General features: G+C 42.4%; 1 protein-coding gene across 2 annotated transcripts in view; it reads right to left on the reverse strand.

Annotated features, from left to right (window-relative positions):
* usp53b (ubiquitin specific peptidase 53b) overlaps positions 1 to 23,536 on the reverse strand; it is a 58,388-nt gene that overhangs the window by 10,879 nt on the left and 23,973 nt on the right. Inside the window, exons 10-17 of one of the 2 annotated variants that reach the window (XM_055923772.1) lie at positions 19,831 to 19,980; positions 17,001 to 17,169; positions 14,204 to 14,314; positions 13,686 to 13,808; positions 11,492 to 12,302; positions 11,067 to 11,131; positions 1,192 to 1,270; positions 189 to 1,072 (exon numbers count right to left, since the gene is read on the reverse strand). In XM_055923772.1, the coding sequence (XP_055779747.1) occupies positions 189 to 1,072; positions 1,192 to 1,270; positions 11,067 to 11,131; positions 11,492 to 12,302; positions 13,686 to 13,808; positions 14,204 to 14,314; positions 17,001 to 17,169; positions 19,831 to 19,980 (2,392 nt within the window). Of the gene's footprint in view, positions 1 to 188; positions 1,073 to 1,191; positions 1,271 to 11,066; positions 11,135 to 11,491; positions 12,303 to 13,685; positions 13,809 to 14,203; positions 14,315 to 17,000; positions 17,170 to 19,830; positions 19,981 to 23,536 lie in introns of both variants that reach the window. The other variant, XM_055923771.1, reaches the window with a different exon arrangement.

Raw genomic sequence — 23,536 nt, forward strand, 5'->3', positions numbered from 1 at the left:
ATTTATATTTTTTTACAGATGACGTCAAAGCTAATTTTGGGCAGATGCCAGCATTTAAAATATTTGGATGCTTTATATTTCTACTTAGAGTTGTAAGTTTACTGTTGAGACCACTTGTTTTGGAACAGTGTACTGTACATGACTGCCCGTAGGTGTTTTTACAAGCCGCTGTGACTGTCCAAGCTTACCTGCATCAGGCCGGGTTTTGGGTGGGTCTAGCATGGAGTGTGTGTTTGCGGGGTGCAGGTGGTGGCTGGGGTGTTCTCGGGGCTCCGTTGGTGCTTTGGGCACGATAGCTGAGAGTAAGAGGGGTCGCTGGTGATGGTACTTAAGTCTGTACGTGTCTGTCATGCAATTGTCCACGCTGAAGTACGTGGTGAGGGAAACCCCTTGGGCTACCGCTGACTCGGGTCCAGGTGGCCTGCAGATGGGGAGCCTCTCTTCGCTTTCGCCCGACGACGGGTTGCTCCTTTCTGGGTCCGAGCCCGACTTGGAGCTGGCACCCGACGAGGGCCTCTGCAGAGGGCCATTGGATTCCGACCTCTGGTTGGGGCTGGGGGTATGTGAGGCCGGTGCGGGCCGGACGCTGGGCCGGGGGCTGGTCTGGGAGGGCTCTTGGAGTAGCCTGGGACGGAAGCAATGGCGGCCAACATCCCCCTGGTGAGGGGAGGCTCGCTGGGCGGCTTTAGGGTGAGGCAGTGGCGGCATGGAGGGCTGATGTTGAGATGAGGGCTCTTCTAGTTCGATATGGGGGGGTTGGTGGAAGGCCAGGTGGTGGGGGGGACAGGGGCAGGGAGACTCGGACAGAAGGGGCTTGATGTTGCTGGAGCGGTAGGCACTGTCCTCTGGTTCCGAGAGATTTCCAGCCAGGTCGTCAGAGCTGTTCCACTCCGAGCTGCTGGTTTTACCCAGGCGCCGCATGGCGGGGCTATCGCTATGGTGACCACCTCTGTTGTTGTTACTCATCTCTGGCGATCCCATCATGTGACTGCTCCTGTTGTCTGAGGAGCTAGCGTCCCTCTCTGGACCAGCTCCTTTCTTAGAACTGCCGGAGCTGTATCTACATTTTCGTCTGTAGAATAGAATACAATAGAATAGAACAATATACTTTTTAAGTGCACAAAATATGGATGTACACATTGACAATTAAACATATCAATAACAATAACAATATCCAAGTTGGTACATTACCTTGAACTTGGACTACTTTTCAGGAGATGTGAAACTTGATGGTCGCAGTTCTTTCCCTGAGTTGTCAGATGATGTTTGCCTAGAAAACAAATAGACAAAGCTGACTCACTGCTTAGGACAAAATTAAAATGAAACCCCAAAATCATGCAATCACCAACATTTCATGGAGTTATTTATTTACATTATTTATAAAGTATGGGTAGTTTTCCCCCCACAATAAATCTTGATATTTGTCCAAAAGGGAAAAGTAATACAACTTGGGGGTGGTTCCATTGAATAAATTAAATCAACAGTTAATCAGGTCTATTTATTCATGATTTCTAAATTAGGAATAAGTATTTGACATTTTAATTTAAACCTCCATTTTCTAGAGACAGATAGAAACTGACACCTAATCGCAGAGAAGAGAAATAACAAACAGAAAAACACGCAGGAGAGACATTATAGCGAGGGAGAAAGAGAGAGAAAGAATGAAAGAAAGAGAAGGATGGACAGGCAGGTAGACAGACAGAAACAGAGACAGAGAGAAAGAGAGAGAGAGAGAGAGAGAGAGAGAGAGAGAGAGAGAGAGAGAGAGAGAGAGAGAGAGAGAGAGAGAGAGAGAGAGAGAGAGAGAGAAATAGCGAATGGCCTATTTTCAGGGAGATAGCCTATTTCTCTCACAGTGCCAGTGAGTTGGGAGAGTAAAAGCATTTCTGTTTTTCTGACACACGGTGGCAGCACAGTGTTGATCTCCACCGCCATTGTCCCTGCCGCCGGATCGACCAATCAGCAGATGGGCCAGTACAGCAGGAGGCAGTATGCATGCTAAATTCATCCACTTTAAAAATAGAAGCGTCTTTTCCCCCCCCACTGACCTAGAGGTCCATGCAAGGATAAAAGCTGTGGGAGTCGATTTGGCTCTAGATTCACACAGGCTTGACTGTAGAAGGAAGCATTGCTATAAGCTAACGTATTCAGGTAAAGGCATAAAACATGTTCAACTCCATGCTCTTGCATAAAACAATGAGAGTGCTTGCAGTCAACACTCGATCACATGAACATTTGAAATAGGGGCCAGCACTCACTTGATTCAGTTACAGTAAAAGCTTTTCAATAGCTTAGCTTTTATATATATTTACGGGGAGCATAACTTACTATAGCACACAGTGACATATTAACAACAATGACTAAGGTGGAAACAGTCAAGTCCAGCTGCGGCATCTGAACAAGCATTTGGGGATTACTGTCAGATTAATGAATGTGGAGGGGCTTAGTGGGTGAACAGGTTAAATCAACAGGTGGACATTCTAGAGACATACAGACAACCAGCGCACAATCCAAAATTACATTCTGTTTTACATTTATTCACCCCATACTGTGTTTTCATTTTTTTTTCTGTGACTAAAATGGCCTCTTTAGCCCCTGAACCACATATAGGATAAAACTTAACTAAAATGCCATACTCTGCCCCCTCAATAATAAGATCAAGCTCTCAACATGACAACAACAAATTATAGTTAGGATGTTACTGCATTTTTATATTTTGCCTAGCCTCATTCTCCTTGTGGAAAATAGTCAGAAACCTACAGTACTACACAACACATATCCTACTGTACACTACACATGTCTGATAGATTTTGATGTGTCACTTACAGTACCGCTATTTACAGTAGCAACAGTTGGCCATTTGTTAGCTCGGCTCAAAATCTATTTCCACGCTAGGTTTATTTAGCGTTTTCTTCTCGGAAATCATCATGTTTTTTAAATAGCTAGTGCAGATTAGAACGTAAGAGATTTGAAGGGCTTGGTTTTGCATGACTCACCAGGGCTGTGCAATCATGACAAAAATCCTTTGCGTTTAGGGCCTATTGCCCCCATATTCAGTTGGCAATAATCTAGCACCATTAAATCAGGGGATCAAAATGAAAAGTCCCTTAATCTGCTTTTCCTTCTTTTTTTAAAGCCTATGTTTCCCTGAAAAATTGGTATGGGGGAGGGGAAGATAATACTGATATATCTCTTTTCAAAACACTGAGGATTTTGTCTTTGCTCGGACGTAAATACAACGTCATCTTATAATACCGTTTGAACATTTTAGCAAAGGTTGAACTATGATAGTGTGATGGAAATGAAGTATAACATTTCCATCACAATAGATAGAAGATACATTATGTATTGTATTGACTTAGAACTATTACTATGATTTTGCAGTTATAATGCTAGATCTATGTAAGAATAAACATTTTTTGAAGTGTTCTGAGAGATTTGTTATGAATGCAACTCTTTGGGTACAGTTTGAAATATGAAAAAATATTTTCACATGACCCTCCCCTTGCACTGTAAAATGTTCTGCACCCCCCCCCCTCATAAAATTAAATAAAAAATAATTATTACCACCATAAATAACAATAACTGTAGCAACCTTGTGTTTATAAACGTGGATATCGTCTTTAGAAGGTTGAGGGTTCGCCGACCACCACGGACAAGCTCACTCTCCCTGCCTGTATCTTTACACTACGACAAGAGCCAGCTGCAGACAATGATCAGCTACTGTAGGGGGAAATCATATTTTCAAAATGTTGATGCTATATTTATAATGATATAAAATATATGCAATGAATTTTCCACCAACAGGTTTCTATGCCAATGCACCACACACAACCAATAAGCAAGACATAACTGCATACCGATTACCAACTTCAAGCACTTATCATCATGGTTTGTGTCTTCAACACCACAACCAAGTAGAGTATGTCAGTCTCGAAAAAACTGAAAATACATCCCTCCCTACTCAATATCGAAGGCTTGGTTTGATCTCCAAATGCCATGAACATTTTTTGTGTTTTGTAACAGTTGTCTCTTTACATTAATCGAATAGCCGTGAAGCAGTTTGGATTATGGAATGATATTCAAGTGGAGTGGATGAATGTGAGAAGATAGCCGACGGGAGACTTTTGAAGTAGCCTAATCAGATTAAAACGCCGTGACTAGTTGTGTTTATGCCACACATAAAAGGTAAGACATTTAAAAAGTGAAATTACAAAAAATTAGGCTATATTGAAGCGTTAGGTTTTAGGTCAAAGAATAGCCGCTCGGATCGGAAAGGAGGCAGAACACTTGTTATACTTTTGTGAGGACAGACACTGGGAGACGAAAAGCAAGTACAGGGAGTGATTTAATAGATACACGGACATATAACAAGACAAGAACAGCGTCTGGACAGGGGGGGAAACAACATTAATGCAGACAATGGGAAGAAACTGAGGAAGTGACAGATATAGGGGAGGCAATCAATAAAGCAATAGAGTCCAGGTGAGTCACATGAAGCGCTGATGCGCGTAACGATGGTGACAGGTGTGCGTAATGGTGGGCCGAGCGCCAGAAAGGGGGAGCGGGAGCGGGCGTGACAACTTTCCTGAATAATGGGCCTGCTGGGAGCATAGGCCTATGTGGACACTATATAGGACGACTTCGGAGAATGATGATCGGCAACAGACAGCGCATTAGTATCAGAAGTAAAAATACCGCCAGACTGTCCTGCTTACTGTGCCTTTCTATAATCTTTCCTGAGTAGACCCACAACTGATCATAATGGAATGAATGGAATGAAACATTCGAATAACAGGGCTTTTGCGCCATTACAACTTACAGCCCAGAGTAGAATTTTACTCAATTGTACTCTCTTGTGGATTCATATTGAACATTTGTGAAGATTTGAATATTTCTTTGTGTGGTGTGATTGATAGTTAACCTATTACAGATCTTGACAAAAGATTCACCTAACACGATTGTCACTATGGATAGAAGGCAGTATAGACAGTTGACTGGTAGACTACCCAGCTAGCACATAACGTTCTGAGAACCATATGTTTCTTAGAGCTTGGTGAGTGCGTGGTTGTCCTATGGTTATTTTGCATACAACCTTCCCAAAACATTCTGGGAATGGTGCAGGATACCCAGCTACTGTAGCACATACACTATATATAGAGAAGTATTTGGACACCCCTTCAAATTAGTGGATTTAGCTATTTCAGCAACACCCGTTACTGACAGGTGTAGAAATTTGAGCACACAGCCATGCAAACTCCATTGACAAACATTGGAAGTAGAATGGCCTTACTGAAGAACTCAGTGACTTTCAATGTGGCACTGTCATAGGATACCACCTTTCCACCAAGTCATTTCATGACATTTATGTCCGGCAATAGCTTCCCCAGTCAACTGTAAGTGCTATTATTGTGAAATGGAAACGTCTAGGAGTAACGAAGTGGTAGGCCACACAAGCTCACAGAACGGGACCACTGAGCACTGAAGCATGTAAATGTCCTCGGTTGTAACACTCACTACCGAGTTCTAAACTCTACAAAAGCTGCCAAAAGCTTCATGAAAAGGGTTTCCTTGGCCGAGCAGCCGCACACAAGCCTAAGATCACCATGCGCAATGCCAAGCGTAGGCTGGAGTGGTGTAAAGCTTGCCGCTATTGGACTATTGGAATCTGCCCCAATGCATAGTGCCAATTGTAAAGTTTGGTGGAGGAGGAATAATGGTCTGGTTCAGGCTAGGCCCCTTGGTTCCAGTGAAGGGAAATCTTAACACTACAGCATACAGCATACGATGACATTCTAGACGTGCCAACACTTTGAGGAAGGCTCTTTCCCATTTTACCATGACAATGCCGCCGTGCACAAAGTGAGGTCCATACAGAAATGGTTGGTTGAGATCATGTTGAAGGACTTCACTGGCCTGCACAGAGCCCTGACCTCAAACCCCATCAAACACCTTTGGGATGAATTGGGACGCCGACTGCAAGCCAGGCCTAATCACCCAACATCAGTGCTCGACCTCACTAATTCTGTTATGGCTGAATGGAAGCAAGTCCCGTAGCAATTTTTCAACATCTAGCGGAAAGCCTTACCAGAAGAGTGGAGGATGTTATAGCAGCAAAAGGGGAACCAATTCCATATTAATGCCCATGATTTTGGAATGAGATGTTCGATGAGCAAGTGTCCACATACCTTTGGTCATGTAGTGTAACATTCTGAGAACCATATGTTTCTTAGGTGGGAATTACAGTACTTCAGCATAACGTTTCCTACAGGTTTCCCCATGGTTCTATTTAAAGTAATGTTCTCAAATTGTTCCGAGACCGTTAAGAAACAATGTTATTCTGTTAGAATTTCAGTACTTCAGCAGAACATTTTCTACAGGTTTCCTCATGGTCCTATTTAAAGTCATGTTCTCAGAATGTTCGGAGAACATTAAGAAAAAACATTCTTCCGTGGGAATTTCAGTACTCCAGGATTTTATTTTCTGCAGGTTTCCTGATGGTGATATATATTAAGTAATGTTTTCAGAACATTAAGAAAACTTTCCATTAAAAAAACACAAAAAACCATTACTGACGTTCAAAGAACATGCTAAGAATGTCATTTAAAAATAGATACAGTTCCTAGAGAAAGTATTCACACCCCTTGACTTTTTCAAAATGTTGTAGTATTACAGCCTGAATTTAAAAATGATCAAATTGAGACTTGTGTCACTGGCCTACACACAATACCCCAAAATGTCAAAGTGGAATTATGTTTGTAGAAATGTTTACAAATTAATAAAAAATGAAAAGCTGAAATGTCTTGACTCAATAAATATACCCTTTATTATGGCAAGCCGAAATATGTTCAGGAGTAAACATTTTCTTAACAAGTCATAGTGTTTAACATGATTTTTGAATGACTACCTAATTTCTGTACCCCACACATACAAATATCTGTATAGGTCCTTCAGTTGAGCAGTGAATTTCAAACTCTGATTCAACCACAAAGACCAGGGAGGTTTTCCAATGCCTTGCAAAGAAGGGCACCTATTGGTAGATGGGTAAAACAAAAAAAAGCACATATCGAATATCCCTTTGAAGATGGTGAAGTTATTAATTACACTTTGGATGGTGTATAAATATACCCAGTCACCACAATTTACACCTAAAATGACATACCCAAATCTAACTGCCTGTAGCTCAGGACCTGAAGCAAATATATGCATATTATTGACACCATTTGAAAGGAAACACTTTGAAGTTTGTGGAAATGTGAATTTAATGTAGGAGAATATAACACATTAGATCTGGTAAAAGATAATACAAACCAAAAAACATGTGTTTTCAATTTTTTTTCATCATCTATGAAATGCAAGAGAAAGGCCATAATATAATATTGCAGTTTAGATGCTATTTAGATTTTAGCTACTAGATGGCAGCAGCGTGTGTGTGCAAAGTTTAAGATTCATCCAGTGAAGCATTGCAATACTGCACAGTATATTGTATCAAGTATGCCCAAATGTGCCGAATTGGTCAATTGATACATTTTCAAGTACATAACTATAGAGAACATACATAAATGTTATGGTAATACAACATTTAAGTTTACACACTCCCAGGAATGTCATACATGATGGATCATTAGCTTATACGCCAACTTTCACAAATCTAGATGGCCGGGAAGGGTGGGTGTGGAGACAGCAGGGGTTGAAACTGTAGAACCCAGTTCCTACAATTGAATATAAAAAATTCTTTTATCAAACAAAACTATGCTACATTTTTCTCTGGGACCCTGAGGATGACAAATCAGAGCAAGATTACTGAATGTAAGTACACTATTTACCTTCAGAGGTGAATGTATCAAACCAGTTGCAGTGATCAAAGTGTTTTGTTGTTGTGCACTATCCTCAGACAATAGCATGGTATATTTTCACTGTAATAGCTATTGTAAATTGGACAGTGCAGTTACATTAACAAGCATTTAAGCTTTCGGCCCATTTAAGACATGTCTACTGTATCTCCTGGAAAGTTTGCTGTTATTTACAATGTCATTCTAGTGACATTAGCGCACGTTAGCGCATGTTAGCATCAACCATCCCGGTATAGGGACACCGATCCCGTAGAGGTTCCTAACTCAGTTGCTGATATACAAAAACAGGCATCCTGTTTAAAACAATGCACTAAAGTGAAACTGCAAAAAATGTGGCAAAGAAATGAACTTCCTGTCCTGAATTCAAAGCGTTATGTTTGGGGAAACTCCAACAGAACACATCACTGACTCTACATATTTTCAAGCATGGTGGTGGCTGCATCATGTTATGGGTATGCTTGTCATGGGAAAGGACGAGGGAGGTTTGTAGGATAAAAAGTAACAGAATAGAGCTAAGCATAGGCAAAAGTGGGAGACAAATTCACCTTTCTGTAGGACAAAAACTTAAAACAAAAGGCCAAATATACACTGGAGTTGCTTACCAAGATGACATTGAATGTTCCTGAGTGGCCTAGTTACAGTTTTGACTTAAATTGTCTTGAAAATGTATGACAAGACCTGAAAATGGCTGTCTAGCAATGATCAACAAACAACTTGACAGAGCTTGAAAATATTTTTAAATAATAATGTGCAAATATTGTACAATCCAAGTGTGCAAAGCTCGTAGAGACTTACTCAGAAAGACTCACAGTTGTAATCATTGCCAAAGGTGATTCTAACATGTATTGATTTAGGGGGTTGAATACTTACAGTTGAAGTCGGAAGTTTACATACACTTAGGTTGGAGTCATTTAAACTCGTTTTTCAACAACTCCACAAATTTCTTGTCAACAAACTATAGTTTGGCAAGTCGGTTAGGACATCTACTTTGTGCATGACACAAGAAAATGTTCTAACAATTGAACAATTGTTTACAGACAGATTATTTCACTTATATGACAATTCCACTGGGTCAGAAGTTTACATACACTAAGTTGAATGTGCCTTTAAACAGCTTGGAAAATTCCAGAAAATTATGTCATGGCTTTAGAAGCTTCTGATAGGCTAATTGACAACATTTGAGTGTACCTGGAGGTGGAGGTGTACCTGTGGATGTAGGCCGACCTTAAAACTCAGTGCCTCTTTGCTTGACATCATGGGAAAATCAAAAAAGAATCAGCCAAGACCTCAGAAAAAAATTGTAGACCTCCACAAGTCTGGTTCATCCTTGTGAGCAATTTCCAAATGCCTGAAGGTACCACATTCATCTGTACAAATAATAGTACGCAATAATAAACACCATGGGACCCCGCAGCCATCATACCGCTCAGGAAGGAGACGCGTTCTGTCTCCTAGAGATGAATGTACTTTGGTGCGAAAAGTGCAAATCAATCCCAGAACAACAGCAAATTACCTTGTGAAGATGCTGGAGGAAACGGGTACAAAAGTATCTATATCCACAGTAAAACGAGTCCTACATCGACATAACCTGAAAGGCCGCTCAGCAAGGAACAAGTCACTGCTCCAAAACCGCCATATAAAAGCCAGACTACGGTTTGCAACTGCACATGGGGACAAAGATCATACTTTTTGGAGAAATGTCCTCTGGTCTGATGAAACAAAAATAGAACTGTTTGGCCATAATGACCATCGATATGTTTGGGGGATAAAGGGGGACGCTTGCAAGCTGAAGAACACCATCCCAATCGTGAAGCACGGGGGTGGCAGCATCATGTTGTGGAGGTGCTTTGCTGCAGGAGGGACTGGTGCACTTCACAAAATAGATAGCATCATGAGAAGGAAAATTAGGTGGATATATTGAAGCAACATCTCACGACATCAGTCAGGAAGTTAGAGCTTGGTAGCAAATGGGTCTTCCAAATGGACAATGACCCCAAGCATACTTCCAAAGTCGTGGCAAAATGGCTTAAGGACAACAAAGTCAAGGTATTGGAGTGGCCATCACAAAGCCCTGACCTCAAACCTATAGAAAATTTGTGGCAGAACTGAAAAAGTGTGTGCGAGCAAGGAGGCCTACAAACCTGACTCAGTTACACCAGCTCTGTCAGGAGGAATGGGCCAAAATTCACCCAACTTATTGTGGGAAGCTTGTGGAAGGCTACCTGAAACGTTTGACCCAAGTTAAACAATTTAAAGGCAATGCTACCAAATACTAATTGAATGTATGTGTCACGTTCCTGACCTGTTTTCCTTTGTTATGTATTTGTTTTAGTTGGTCAGGGCGTGAGTTGGGTGGGTTGGTCTAGGTTTCTATTTCTATGTTGGGTTTTTGTGTTCGGCCTGGTATGATTCTCAATCAGAGACAGGTGTGTATCGTTTGTCTCTGATTGGGAGTCATACTAAGGCAGCCAGGGTTTCACTGGTGTTTTGGTGGGTGTTTGTTCTTGTGTCAGCGTTTGGGCCACACAGGACTGTTGCAGGTTAGTCACGTTTGTTGTTTTGTTAATTTGTAGTGTTTTGTTGGTTTGCCATTAAATCATGAATACCTCCTACTCCACATCTTGGTCCGATCCATGCTCCTCCTCGTCTGAGGAGGAGAACTACATTGACAACCTTTACAGTATGTAAACTTCTGACCCACTGGGAATGTGATGAAAGCTGAAATAAATCATGAAAACCTGCAAAATGGTGACTGTAAATCAGGGAAAAAACGTACTCCCCTGTTTTGGAGCAGCCCTCCCACCGCAGTACATTTTCAAACTGTCCCTTAGAGAACATGACTGTTTTCAGTCTTTCAGTTTAAACTACAAACGGTGAACCTTCACTACATACAGCTGTAGGATCTTAATTGGACCAGTACTGTCGCAGCAAAAATAATCCTGCAGCATGTTGCTTGATCGGTGGTTAGGCAATATTAGTGGTTAGGCTATTAGCCAGCCAAAATTAGGCTACATGAAAAGTGCAATACGGTTAAAATAACCATGTGTTATTGCATGTTTTCAGTGAATTTATGTAAATCATGAAGCCCATCTGCCTTTCCTGCGGTGCAGAAAAATTCTCAGGAACAAAAGAGTGATAAAAATAAGATCATACATCTGTACAACAACTTCTATATTAAAAACACACTCTCAAAAGCTCAGAACATCCACTTACCTTGATGCAAAGAGGAGTGTACCGCATCAGGTTTTGAATCACATCTGTTTGGGTGAAGTTGACCCCTGCTGAAAAAAATAAGAAGATTTCAACTCTGAGAGTAAGATCGTTGTGATGCCCCAAGAGATTAAGCTTATGATGGACATTGTGGTGCAACTATCATTGTGTGATATTTAAAGTGTCAAATGAATTGTATTAGCATCTGGAAACACATGGAAAGACAAAAAATCTATATAAACAAATATAAGGCAAGTTATTAGGTGTCAAACTACGAACTCCATTAAACATAATGAATAGTGCATTACAGTCACTTAATACAAGACTTGAATGTAAACAAAGCTCCTAGGCAATGCTCCTAGGCTTTTGCTCATCAGGCTAAAGCCCGGTCTCTAGATCTGGGTTCAAACCTAGTCTGTCACACATACCTCTGAGACTGCACCTCTGGTGTCAACCGCTGCTCCTTCCCGGCAAAGCTGTCTACCCCGGGCGAGTCAGGGTTGGTGGAGCCGCTGCTCAGCCGGTCGCTGCTCTCGTATCCAGACTCAGTCCTCTGGATGGTCCAGGTGTCGCTGCGCAACAGGGCTTTGGGCCCGCCCTTGGCCCTCCCCCCGCCGCTGCTCCCACCCCCTCCACCGCCCCGGTCTCCGTGCCCACTTGGCCTGCCCTCCGATTCGAGGGAGCTGTGGCTCTCTGTCTCCTGCCGCTGCTCGTCCTCGTAAATCGTCATCAAGCACTTCTGCTGCTTGCGCTCTTCCCTTATCCTGAGACGCTCCCGTTCCCGCTCTTTATCCCTTTCCCGCTCTTTTTCCCAGTCCCGGTTGTCCCGTTCGCTGCCGTGAGGCCTCTCCTGACAGGAGGGTTTAGAGAGCCGGGGGCTACCACCGCCGCCGTGCTGCTGCTGTTGTTGCCGTCGTTCAAGGTCATTCAAGACGCTGTCTACGTTCAGAACTTCCCGGATGGGCCTCCAGGAGGGCTTGGCTTTGTTGCGGCCCGCTCCCGAACCGCTACCCTTCTCCCACGCATCCTGGCTGCAGTCCTGTTCTAGGCGACCAGGGGAGGTTTCCTGTCTCCAACTGTGTCCGCCAGGGGCACCGGATTGAGAGCGTGGGTCCTGGGAAGCTCTGTTCTGGTGGGAGGATGACAACTTGTCAGCCCGGGCACCACTCCCGCCTCGCAACCTCTGGTCGGCGTGCTGCCTCAGTCCGCCCTCAGAAGGGGATCTGGCATAGGCCATATCTAAACAGGAAGTGACATACAGATGTAGGATCTTCATTTGTGCCAGTTTGCTATACAGCAGGACAATAATCCTGCAGCAACAGTAAATGTGAATTATTATAATTAATGGACATTTTTGTAGGGGTTGATACATTAATGCAGATCAAGTCTGCCTTAATGTATCTAAACCTCAAATACACTACAGATTTTTACTTCCCTAGATTGCAGGAAGGTTCTCCTGCAACAGGGTGATCAAACTAAGATGTAAGTTAAGATGCCTACTGGCCTATGTAAGAAACAGCATTTTTGTTTTAGTGTGCCAACTGTGCATATTGTACATGTGTAGCATTGTAAAATGTATTTAGGCCTACAATCTACATATAAGCTTGATATAGGTGGTTTTTAAATATATTTCTCAGGATTGGATAGATTTTGCATGAAAAATTAATGGCTCGATTGAGAGAAGAAAATCTCCTGCACTTGGTCCAAGGTTTATATCGTAAAAGCCGAAGATATTTGATATTAGGATACAACGCCTTCCAACATCGTCCAGATATGCCAAAAGACAATATTACATAATATTTCTCTGAATATTCTGTTTTAGGTGGAATTTTGGGTCGAGAAATCTGATTGGAGAGGGCACTTTTGGGACACATGTCACATGGTCTTCTGGGAAACACTGGCAAAATGCAACGCACACAGTTAGCTTTATCAGAAAACATACCTCTGAACTGAAAATGTAAGAATAAAACCTAGGATTAGAACTAAACAAAAAAAATGAAAGTGGTGAAGCACTCTGGAACCAATTATTTCCATCTTGCATGGTTCTGTTTGCCCTGAGCCAACTTTATCTGTGTAGGAAAGATGGTATGCTCTTTTCTTGGAGATTGGCCATTGCTGCCCTTAGTTTGCCCTTTTCTTCAGGGCCACATCTAAAATAAAATGCACCAAAACATTATCCAAGTGACCCATCAGGCAATCTGTTGGAAGTGCACCGCAACATCATATCACATTATAGTAAATACAATTTGTGGCTATAAACAGTGTTGAAAAATCATACGACCAAACAGGAGGAGAAAACCCTTGCATCTTAATAATCTACATTCAGGTTAACACAGTCAAGTATACATTGACTTTGGTTGTAGCACTGTTTGGTTGTATAGTTCACTCATCACACAGAACAATACGTTTGTGGTAGTCAGTGACAAGTAACTGCCTCTGATTCAGTGAATAGTCATTTCTATCTGCCACTGTAAGCTAAAGCTGTTTCGACAAAGAGACTATGGACACAATATACTGGTTCTTATGCATGTCATCAGCGTTCGTCATTGTTTTTCAAGGTACCCCTCAAAGTACAGTAAAACGTTACCTTGTGAGTGTAACAATCACTGTACTGCACATTACCTTTGTGTGGGTCTAGTTTTCGATGCCCTCTTTCAGCCTCTTTCTTTATCCCTTCTACAACCCTCTGGGAAGTCTCCTTGGAAGGATCCCGGAATGTGTTGGGACTAGCAGGTGGGCCTTTCACTAGGGACATTGGGATTGGGATAACACATGAGTTACAACACATGCTCTTTAGATTTGATTTGATTTATTTTACAATTTAAAAACACAATTCAACCACACAATGTGGATACAAAACATTTAAAATCATTAAGTATAACACAAAAAAGGTTTAACAACACTGGTGTTAGTTTTAAGATATTTTGAAAAAAAAATCTTAGTTGTCTTCCTCTGCCAATTTGCATTGGTCTTGGCACCCTGACATATTTAATTTAAGGCCAAAGGGGCCTGGGTCATGTTCTTCAGGGCACCCCGAAGTACAACGATTTAAAAAGTTTTGAAATGGAATCGAAAATTAGGTTCAATGCGCTTCAAAGCATTTACTGTTCTGTGCCTACTGGCCTTGACCCGGATCTTACCTCTTTTGTAGCCTGAGGTGGAGGGTGGAGGTAGCATCTGCTTATAGGGCCCCTGTTTGGAGCGGAGTGGGCCTGCTTTCTCCCGGACGGCATCCAGCTTCTTCATCCCTGCTACAGAGGCAGAACATCAGACAGGCATTCAGTGAGATGACGTGAGAGCTATTGGCCATGTTCCAGGCTGACTACATTTCAGACGCATGCCAGATCTCAGAACGCTTGGATGGGTGTTTAACATGTCAGCTATCCACATCATATGATATAGCAATCTGATGCTTAACTGCACAGTCAATGACGTGGCACACAACCAATGCAACATCTGCAATGCAGTTGGTCTGGAAAGCAACCTATGTTGCAATTTGGCTCAACCTAGTTTACAATTGGCTCATTCATCCCCCTCCTCTCCCCTGTAACTATTCCCCAGGTCGTTGCTGCAAATGAGAACGTGTTCTCAGTCAACTTACCTGGTAAAATAACGATAAAAAAAATAAAAATAAAAAAAATAAAATGTGTATGAAGGCCTTTATTCTAGCCTGACACTAACCCAGCTGATTGAGTTTCCCAACGGTTAGCAGAATAAAGTATGTTAAAGAAGGGCTAGAATAAAATCCTGCAGTGGTGGCCAACTGCACAGGAGGAGAGTTGGCCACCGCTGCTGTAAGCTAAAATGCAACATTGGACAATGCATTTAAAAAAAAATGTTATACTAATGTTGCACATTTTCCACAAATGTTGTCTGCTCCATTGGTGTTTTTTACGACACATGACATGACCCAGCTCAGTAGTTGGCCTGTCACAAACCTGTGTGTCTATCCTTGCCAAGGTGTTCCGCCTCACTAAAACAGCAACTGGCCCAGTCTGGCATTAGTTCACTCCATTTTTGGTAGCATCTAGCCAGCCCATGTTGCGTCCCAATTCTCTACCCTGCTGCCTTGTGTTCACTTGCCTTCACGGATTTAAAAGGAAAAGACAGGTGCAAAGAATACGGTGGAAACTCCCTTTAACCCAGGGGTCTCAAACCCATGGGAGCTAATGTATATCAGGCCCGCAAAATGCTTTCTTGTGGGGTCCAGACTGATATCTGATTCCGATTGAAATTAGGCCCTCAAAGGATTTTCTTGCTTTTGGAATCAACCCACATGCGCAATTAGGTAAATGATTTAATATGCTTTTTAGGTCATGCTTTTAAATGCATTAGGGAAGAGCGTCCAATTTGGGAGTGCACACTTTGGAAGAAAGGTAGAGAATTTGGACACCTAACTAGTGTTACAGCATACCAGCTACTCTTCATCCAAATCAGTAGTCATGTGTGACTATACAGTATATAGAACAACCAGTGAGGAGTATTTGCCAGTTAACCAGGCTTCAATTAGATCATGGAAAGGCCAAAATAAAGTACTTTTATCCATCGGCACGGTGATTAGTAGTCCACCGTTTGGTTGTCCCCCCCAATTTGTTTTCGCTTTACAGGTGTAGTGATATCAAAGAAAAAATGCACTCTTTGTTTACTTTATATAATTAGCCAAATATGGTTTGGTAACCGTGTATTTATATTTGATTGGATTTCAACATGAAAGAAGTATTTATGCTCTGAGTAGTCTGTGGCGAGCCCACAAGTTACACAATCTCCAAATCGGGAAAAGGTTATTCTCAGACAAGAGCACTGCTAAGGCAGGTTAACAATGCCTAAGAAAAACTATCAACAGCACCGATAATCCAGCCAATACTGCCCAAAAGCAGTATAACAAATATACGTCCTTATATAAACCAATAATCTACCTCAAACAATAACGAAACACAACACTTCAATTACTTACTCTTATCCACATAATAATGCAAATCAAATCCCACTCCAAAAGAGGTGACCGGATACGACGCCCAGGCTAAATGGTCCATTTCAAAGAGCAGGATACCATTTCCGAAAGCAAGTGCATATTAGAATGGGAACAAACGCGGCATGGCAGATCACTGGAGGGAGTGAAAGCTACCAAGCGCACTTGACCCGGGGAGCAGGGATTGAAGGGAGAGCAGGGATTAGGCAGGCGTGGGCTGTAATCTGCATGCCACAGACGTCCTCATATGAAGTTCCACTCTGCACACGACAAGGGCGGACAATCCCAATCCCCAACGCTCCGTCTGGGGAGCGGTTTTAAAAACAATGAAAGGCGCCATCACATTGAAAGGATGTTTTTTTCTCAAAGCGACGGCAGTGTTAGTTGTGTACTGTAGGCCTCTGTATTACGCATGTAGTGGAAGCAGGATAGTACATATTCTCTTTCCACAGCTACATTATTTGAGGGAAAATGTATTGATGCTGGGTTGTGGGTGGTGGATACCTGTATGTGATTAAGATAGAACCTTGTGTATGGCAATACAATTGTGGAAAGACAATGAGGACGACTGTAAAATGCATTCTACTTAAATGCCTTAAGTAATGTGTTACCAACCTTTTTGCACCAGGTGGTAGTGACCGAAAAAGTTAAGTGAATGTTTAACGACCCTGCCCCACACCTCCCATGAAAGGTCTGCTACACTGGACACTTAATTTTTACTGAGCGTGAGACGCTCTCATTCATTTCAATATAACCAAGAACCTACAAAACTTTGCATAAAATTATGTTCTGGTTCTATTTTCAAGAATTTGAAGTGCGGCACACGGCCAAAAACTCTTCCTAAAGTGGCTCACGCTCTGCTCACGATGGCAAAAATAACGAGTCCAGTGTAGCAGTTAAAAACCAACTGTTTTTGTAACGACTCATTGTGACACACATGTAAACCAACCGTTGAGGTTTCTTCTTACCTGGCACTTCCCCGTTGACGTTGGATTTAAAGCGGGGACACATGGTTGTTTGCCTGGGCGCGTCCTCGCTGGAAACTGGGGTCCCCTCCAGGTTAGTGTAGAACAGGAGCAGTGGCTGGAAATGTCCCCGGATGCATTTAGAGGCCACGTCTTTCCACTTGGATCCGATCTAAGAAGAACATAAAAATAATGTAAAAGTAAAAATAATGTTTTAATGTGAAACTGACATGTTTGAGACTAAACGCTAAAGAATAGCAACTACTACGTTGACATACATGACGTTTTTATTTTCTTCATATAATGTGAAGTACAGACAATTTTCTGTGTATTTCTACAGTACCAGTCAAAAGTTTGGACACACATACTCAAAGGTTTTTCTTTATTTTTACTATTTTCTACATTGTAGAATAATAGTGAAGACATCAAAACTATGAAATAACACATATGGAAACATGTAGTAACCAAAAAAGTGTTAAACACATCAAAATATATTTTAGATTCTTCAAAGCAGCCACCCTTTGCCTTGATGACAACTTTGCACCCTCTTGGCATTCCCTCAACCAGCTTAATGAGGAATGCTTTTCCAACAGTCTTGAAGGAGTTCCCACATATGCTGAGCACTTATTGGCTGCTTTTCCTTCACTCTGCGGTCCAACTCATCCCAAACCATCTGAATTTTGTTGTGGTCAGATGATTGTGGAGGCCAGATCATCTGATGCAGAACTCCATCACTCTCCTTCTTGGTCAAATAGCTTTTACACAGCTTGGAGGTGTGTTGGGTCATTGTCCTGTTAAAAAACAAATGATAGTCCCACTAAGCGCAAACCAGATGGGATGGCGTATCGCTGTAGAATGCTGTGGTAGCTATGCTGATTAAGTGCGCCTCGAATTCTAAATAAATCGCTGACTGTGTCACCAGCAAAGCACCCCCACACCATCACACCTCCTCCTCCATGGAAACCACACATGCGGAGATCATCCGTTCACCTACACTGCGTCTCACAAAGACACGGCAGCTGGAACGAAAAATCTAAAATTCGGACTCATCAGACCAAAGGACAGATTTCCACCGGTCTAATGTCCATTGCTCGTGTTTCTTGGCCCAAGCAATTCTCTTCTTCTTATTGGTGTCCTTCAGTAGTGGCTTCTTTGCAGCAATTTGACCATGAAGGCCTGATTCACGCAGTCTCCTCTGAACAGTTGATGTTGAGATGCGTCTGTTACTTGAACTCTGTGATGCATTTATTTGGGCTGCAATCTGAGGTGCAGTTTATTCTAATGAACTTATCCTCTGCAGGAGAGTAACTCTGGGTCTTCCTTTCCTGTGGGGTTCCTCATGAGAGATAGTTTTGTGACTGCACTTGAAGAAACGTTTAAACTTCTTGAAATGTTCCAGACTGACTGACCTTCATGTCTTAAAGTAATGATGGACTGTCATTTCTCTTTGCTTATTTGAGCTGTTCTTGCAATAATATGGACTTGGTCTTTTACCAAATAGGGCTATCTTCTGTATACCACCCCTACCTTGTCACAACACAACTGATTGGCTCAAACGCATTATGAAGGAAAGAAATTCCACAAATTAACAAGGCACACCTGTTAATTGAAATGCATTCCAGGTGACTACCTCATGAAGCTGCTTGAGAGAATGCCAAGAGTGTGCAAAGCTGTCATCAAGGCAAAGGGTGGCTACTTTGAAGAATCTCAAATATAAAATATATTTTGATTTGTTTAACACTTGTTTGGTTACAACATGATTCCATGTGTGTTATTTCATAGTTTTGATGTCTTCACTATTATTCTACAAAGTGGAAAACAGTAAAAATAAAGAAAAAACCTTGAATGAGTAGGTGTGTCCAAACCTTTGACTGGTACTGTACGTGTGTGGTGATTGCAAATGAAACATGGTCTAGTGTTGTGTTTTTGTTGGTGAGGCACAGACCTTGTATAACTATCAGCTTAACGATGGATAGTTCAAGTAAGATGTTAAAATGTCTTCCATCTTTTGTGAACCTGTCCATTTTGTCTTCATGTTTCATCATTACAATTTGTCAGAGCTCTTCTGAGAATCTGAAGTTCATTGCTAAGCTTATTTATTATTATTATTATTTATTTTTTTTACTAGGCAAGTCAGTTAAGAACAAATTATTATTTACAATGACGGCCTACCCTCCCTAACCCAGACGACGCTGGGACAATTGTGCACCACCCTATGGGACTGCGATACAGCCGGGATGGAACCCGGGTCTGTAGTGACGCCTCTAGCACTGCAATGCGGTGCGACTAAGGATCCCAAGGATAGCTCAAATTATAGCCCAGCTGTTGAAAGGAATGCATTGCTTTTATGGCTCTTGTCAATAAATTATATTTTATAAATACATTTTATAAATAAATTATATCAATAACCTACTTTATTTTATTCATTAAACACCGATTATGTTTGCCGTTGGCTATGTTAAAGGGACATTACACTCCAAAATCAACATTTGCAAGCTCTTTTTAGACCTCAATGTAGTCTAACATCAAGATGAATCCACATTGGATTGTGTCAATGTATCTGTATGCCAACACCAAATGAATGGAAAAGATAAGCACCTAATAAGATCTGGAAATGATTAAGTCCTTAATGCTCTGATTCATTTGATGTGGCTGGATCTACTGAATTGATGGCCTGGGACTTATCTCAACATAAGAGCACTTTTGAGGTTGTGTTCAAAGTTCTGACATGACTTCTGCAACATCTGCACAAATAGATCATCTATGAGATATTATAACCATTTTTCTCAATTAATTTGAAACAGACCCCAACGCATGAATTTAAACACCTCACCTCTTTCACGGTGGCGTCATCAAAGAAGACCCATTTTGAGGACTTGGTGTGATAAGCGAACGCAGAGTAATGTTTGCTGGAGAAACAAATCATTCCCACGAGACGTAACTCACTCCTTTTGGCGTTCTCATCAGTGACCCGGTTGAACAGCTGAAATATGACATACATGAAAGATGGCATACACGAACAATGCATACATATTATCAATTAGGATAGGAATCTTCAACCAACTTTGACACTTAGTTAATACTGAAGCAACCTTAATACAGCTATCCAGTCTGGCTACTTTACAGACGCCTGCCAGATCTCACAACACGTGGAAAGGATTTAGTCAGACTGGAATGTGAACATAAACAGTGGACAGTCATGTTGTCTCTTTGTGTGTGAGCTATTTCACATTTGGAGTGTGTTCATACTTTTGTTCTTTGATCATACTTTACAATATGTGCCCCTAATAACTTTGCATTTAAATGGTAGTTACAAAGGCAGGTACAGTGTAATTACAATTACATATAGCTACATACTACTAACAATTGTTATACCTGATTGTGGCATGAATAAATTCAAGGATTTACGAATAATATCAAGGTCATGTTTCACAATGTGTCCCTAATACCTACATACTGTAGGCAGGTGCAGTCATTGTAATTATAGTGTAGGCACACATTGTAACATATAACTTACATCTATTATACCTGATATAACACTACACCTAAAGTTCCCCTATACATGTAGTTACACAGTAATAACTGCAGTAACACCATTGTAATGCTGTCAGCTTTTCCTGATTTGTTAATCTGTTGTTATATTTTGAAAACAAGCAATTGAGTAATATCTCACATATTTGCAAATATTTGATTTGGTGTTTTTTGTTTTCTTTCATGATAAGATAAGATCTTAATTTTTAAGTTGCATTCTTCAAAATGGAGGCGTAGTTACTTTATTTTAGCAGATAAAATGAGACCACTGGAAATATTACAGATTGAACTTTTAAGGATAATACTGTATACTGAAGATTTGCCTCTGGGGGTGCTTTTGAAACCAAAAGGGCCCACTAAATAGAATAAAATATTGTGCAGAAATTATATAATTGGACACCCATGTAAGAGTTAAAAATATTCTAAAATTAAGGACTGTGTTGTTGAATGGGATTGGGGTGCTTGCAATGCCCAGGATTGTGGGTTTGAATGGCACTGGGGACACCCATACAAAAATGACTAAGTTGCTTTGGATAAAAGTCTGTATACACTAGAGTTCAAATGTTTGGGGTCACTCAGCCGAGCGGAAATGGAGGAGAACTCGCCTCCCTGGAATCCTTTCACTCCCTCCTCTCTACATTTTCCTCTTCTGTCTCTGCTGCTAAAGCCACTTTCTACCACTCTAAATTCCAAGCATCTGCCTCTAACCCTAGGAAGCTCTTTGCCACCTTCTCCTCCCTCCTGAATCCCCCCCCCCCCTCCTCCCTCTCTGCGGAGGACTTCGTCAACCATTTTGAAAAGAAGGTTGACGACATCCGATCCTCGTAGGGCTGCTCACACTGCCCTACCCTGTGCTTTGACTTCTTTCTCCCCTCTCTCCCCAGATGAAATCTCGCGTCTTGTGACGGCCGGCCGCCCAACAACCTGCCCGCTTGACCCTATCCCCTCCTCTCTTCTCCAGACCATTTCCGGAGACCTTCTCCCTTACCTCACCTCGCTCATCAACTCATCCCTGACCGCTGGCTACGTCCCTTCCGTCTTCAAGAGAGCGAGAGTTGCACCCCTTCTGAAAAAACCTACACTCGATCCCGCCGATGTCAACAACTACAGACCAGTTTCCCCTCTTTCTTTTCTCTCCAAAACTCTTGAACGTGCTGTCCTTGGCCAGCTCTCCTGCTATCTCTCTCAGAATGACCTTCTTGATCCAAATCAGTCAGGTTTCAAGACTAGTCATTCAACTGAGACTGCTCTTCTCTGTGTCACGGAGGCGCTCCGCACTGCTAAAGCTAACTCTCTCTCCTCTGCTCTCATCCTTCTAGACCTATCGGCTGCCTTTGATACTGTGAACCATCAGATCCTCCTCTCCACCCTCTCCGAGTTGGGCATCTCCGGCGCGGCCCACGCTTGGATTGCGTCCTACCTGACAGGTCGCTTCTACCAGGTGGCGTGGCGAGAATCTGCCTCCTCACCACGTGCTCTCACCACTGGTGTCCCCCAGGGCTCTGTTCTAGGCCCTCTCCTATTCTCGCTATACACCAAGTCACTTGGCTCTGTCATAACCTCACATGGTCTCTCCTATCATTGCTATGCAGACGACACACAATTAATCTTCTCCTTTCCCCCTTCTGATAACCAGGTGGCGAATCGCATCTCTGCATGTCTGGCAGACATATCAGTGTGGATGACGGATCACCACCTCAAGCTGAACCTCGGCAAGACGGAGCTGCTCTTCATCCTGGGGAAGGACTGCCCGTTCCATGATCTCGCCATCACGGTTGACAACTCCATTGTGTCCTCCTCCCAGAGCGCTAAGAACCTTGGCGTGATCCTGGACAACACCCTGTCGTTCTCAACTAACATCAAGGCGGTGGCCCGCTCCTGTAGGGTCATGCTCTACAACATTCGCAGAGTACGACCCTGCCTCACACAGGAAGCGGCGCAGGTCCTAATCCAGGCACTTGTCATCTCCTGTCTGGATTACTGCAACTCGCTGTTGGCTGGGCTCCCTGCCTGTGCCATTAAACCCCTACAACTCATCCAGAACGCCGCAGCCCGTCTGGTGTTCAACCTTCCCAAGTTCTCTCACGTCACCCCGCTCCTCCGCTCTCTCCACTGGCTTCCAGTTGAAGCTCACATCCGCTACAAGACCATGGTGCTTGCCTACGGAGCTGTGAGGGGAACGGCACCTCCGTACCTTCAGGCTCTGATCAGGCCCTACACCCAAACAAGGGCACTGCGTTCATCCACCTCTGGCCTGCTCGCCTCCCTACCTCTGAGGAAGTACAGTTCCCGCTCAGCCCAGTCAAAACTGTTCGCTGCTCTGGCACCCCAATGGTGGAACAAACTCCCTCACGACGCCAGGTCAGCGGAGTCAATCACCACCTTCCGGAGGCACCTGAAACCCCACCTCTTTAAGGAATACCTAGGATAGGATAAAGTAATCCTTCTAACCCCCCCCCCTCCCCTTTAAAAGATTTAGATGCACTATTGTAAAGTGGCTGTTCCACTGGATTTCATAAGGTGAATGCACCAACTTGTAAGTCGCTCTGGATAAGAGCGTCTGCTAAATGACTTAAATGTAAACTTAGAAATTTCCTTGGAACCTAATAACATACCAAAATACCAAATACTTAGACATTATTTCCTTGGTTTTGAAAGAAAAGCAAATTTTTTTGTCCACTAAAAAAACATCTAATTGATCAGAAATACAGTGTAGACATTGTTAATATTGTACATGACTATTGTAGCTAGAAACGGCAGATTTTTTATGGAATATCTACATAGGAGTACAGAGGCCCATTACCAGCAACCATCACTACTGTGTTCCAATGGCACGTTGTGTTAGCTAATCCAAGTTTATCATTTTAAAAGGCTAATTGATCATTAGAAAACCCTTCTGCAATTATGTTAGCACAGATGAAAACTGCTGTCCTGATTAAAGAAGCAATAAAACTGTCCTACTTTAGACTAGTTGAGTATCTGGAGCATTTGTGGGTTCGATTACAGGC

This window comes from Salvelinus fontinalis, chromosome 5 (genome assembly GCF_029448725.1).
Source record: "Salvelinus fontinalis isolate EN_2023a chromosome 5, ASM2944872v1, whole genome shotgun sequence".
In the NCBI taxonomy this organism is placed as follows: Eukaryota; Metazoa; Chordata; class Actinopteri; order Salmoniformes; family Salmonidae; genus Salvelinus; species Salvelinus fontinalis.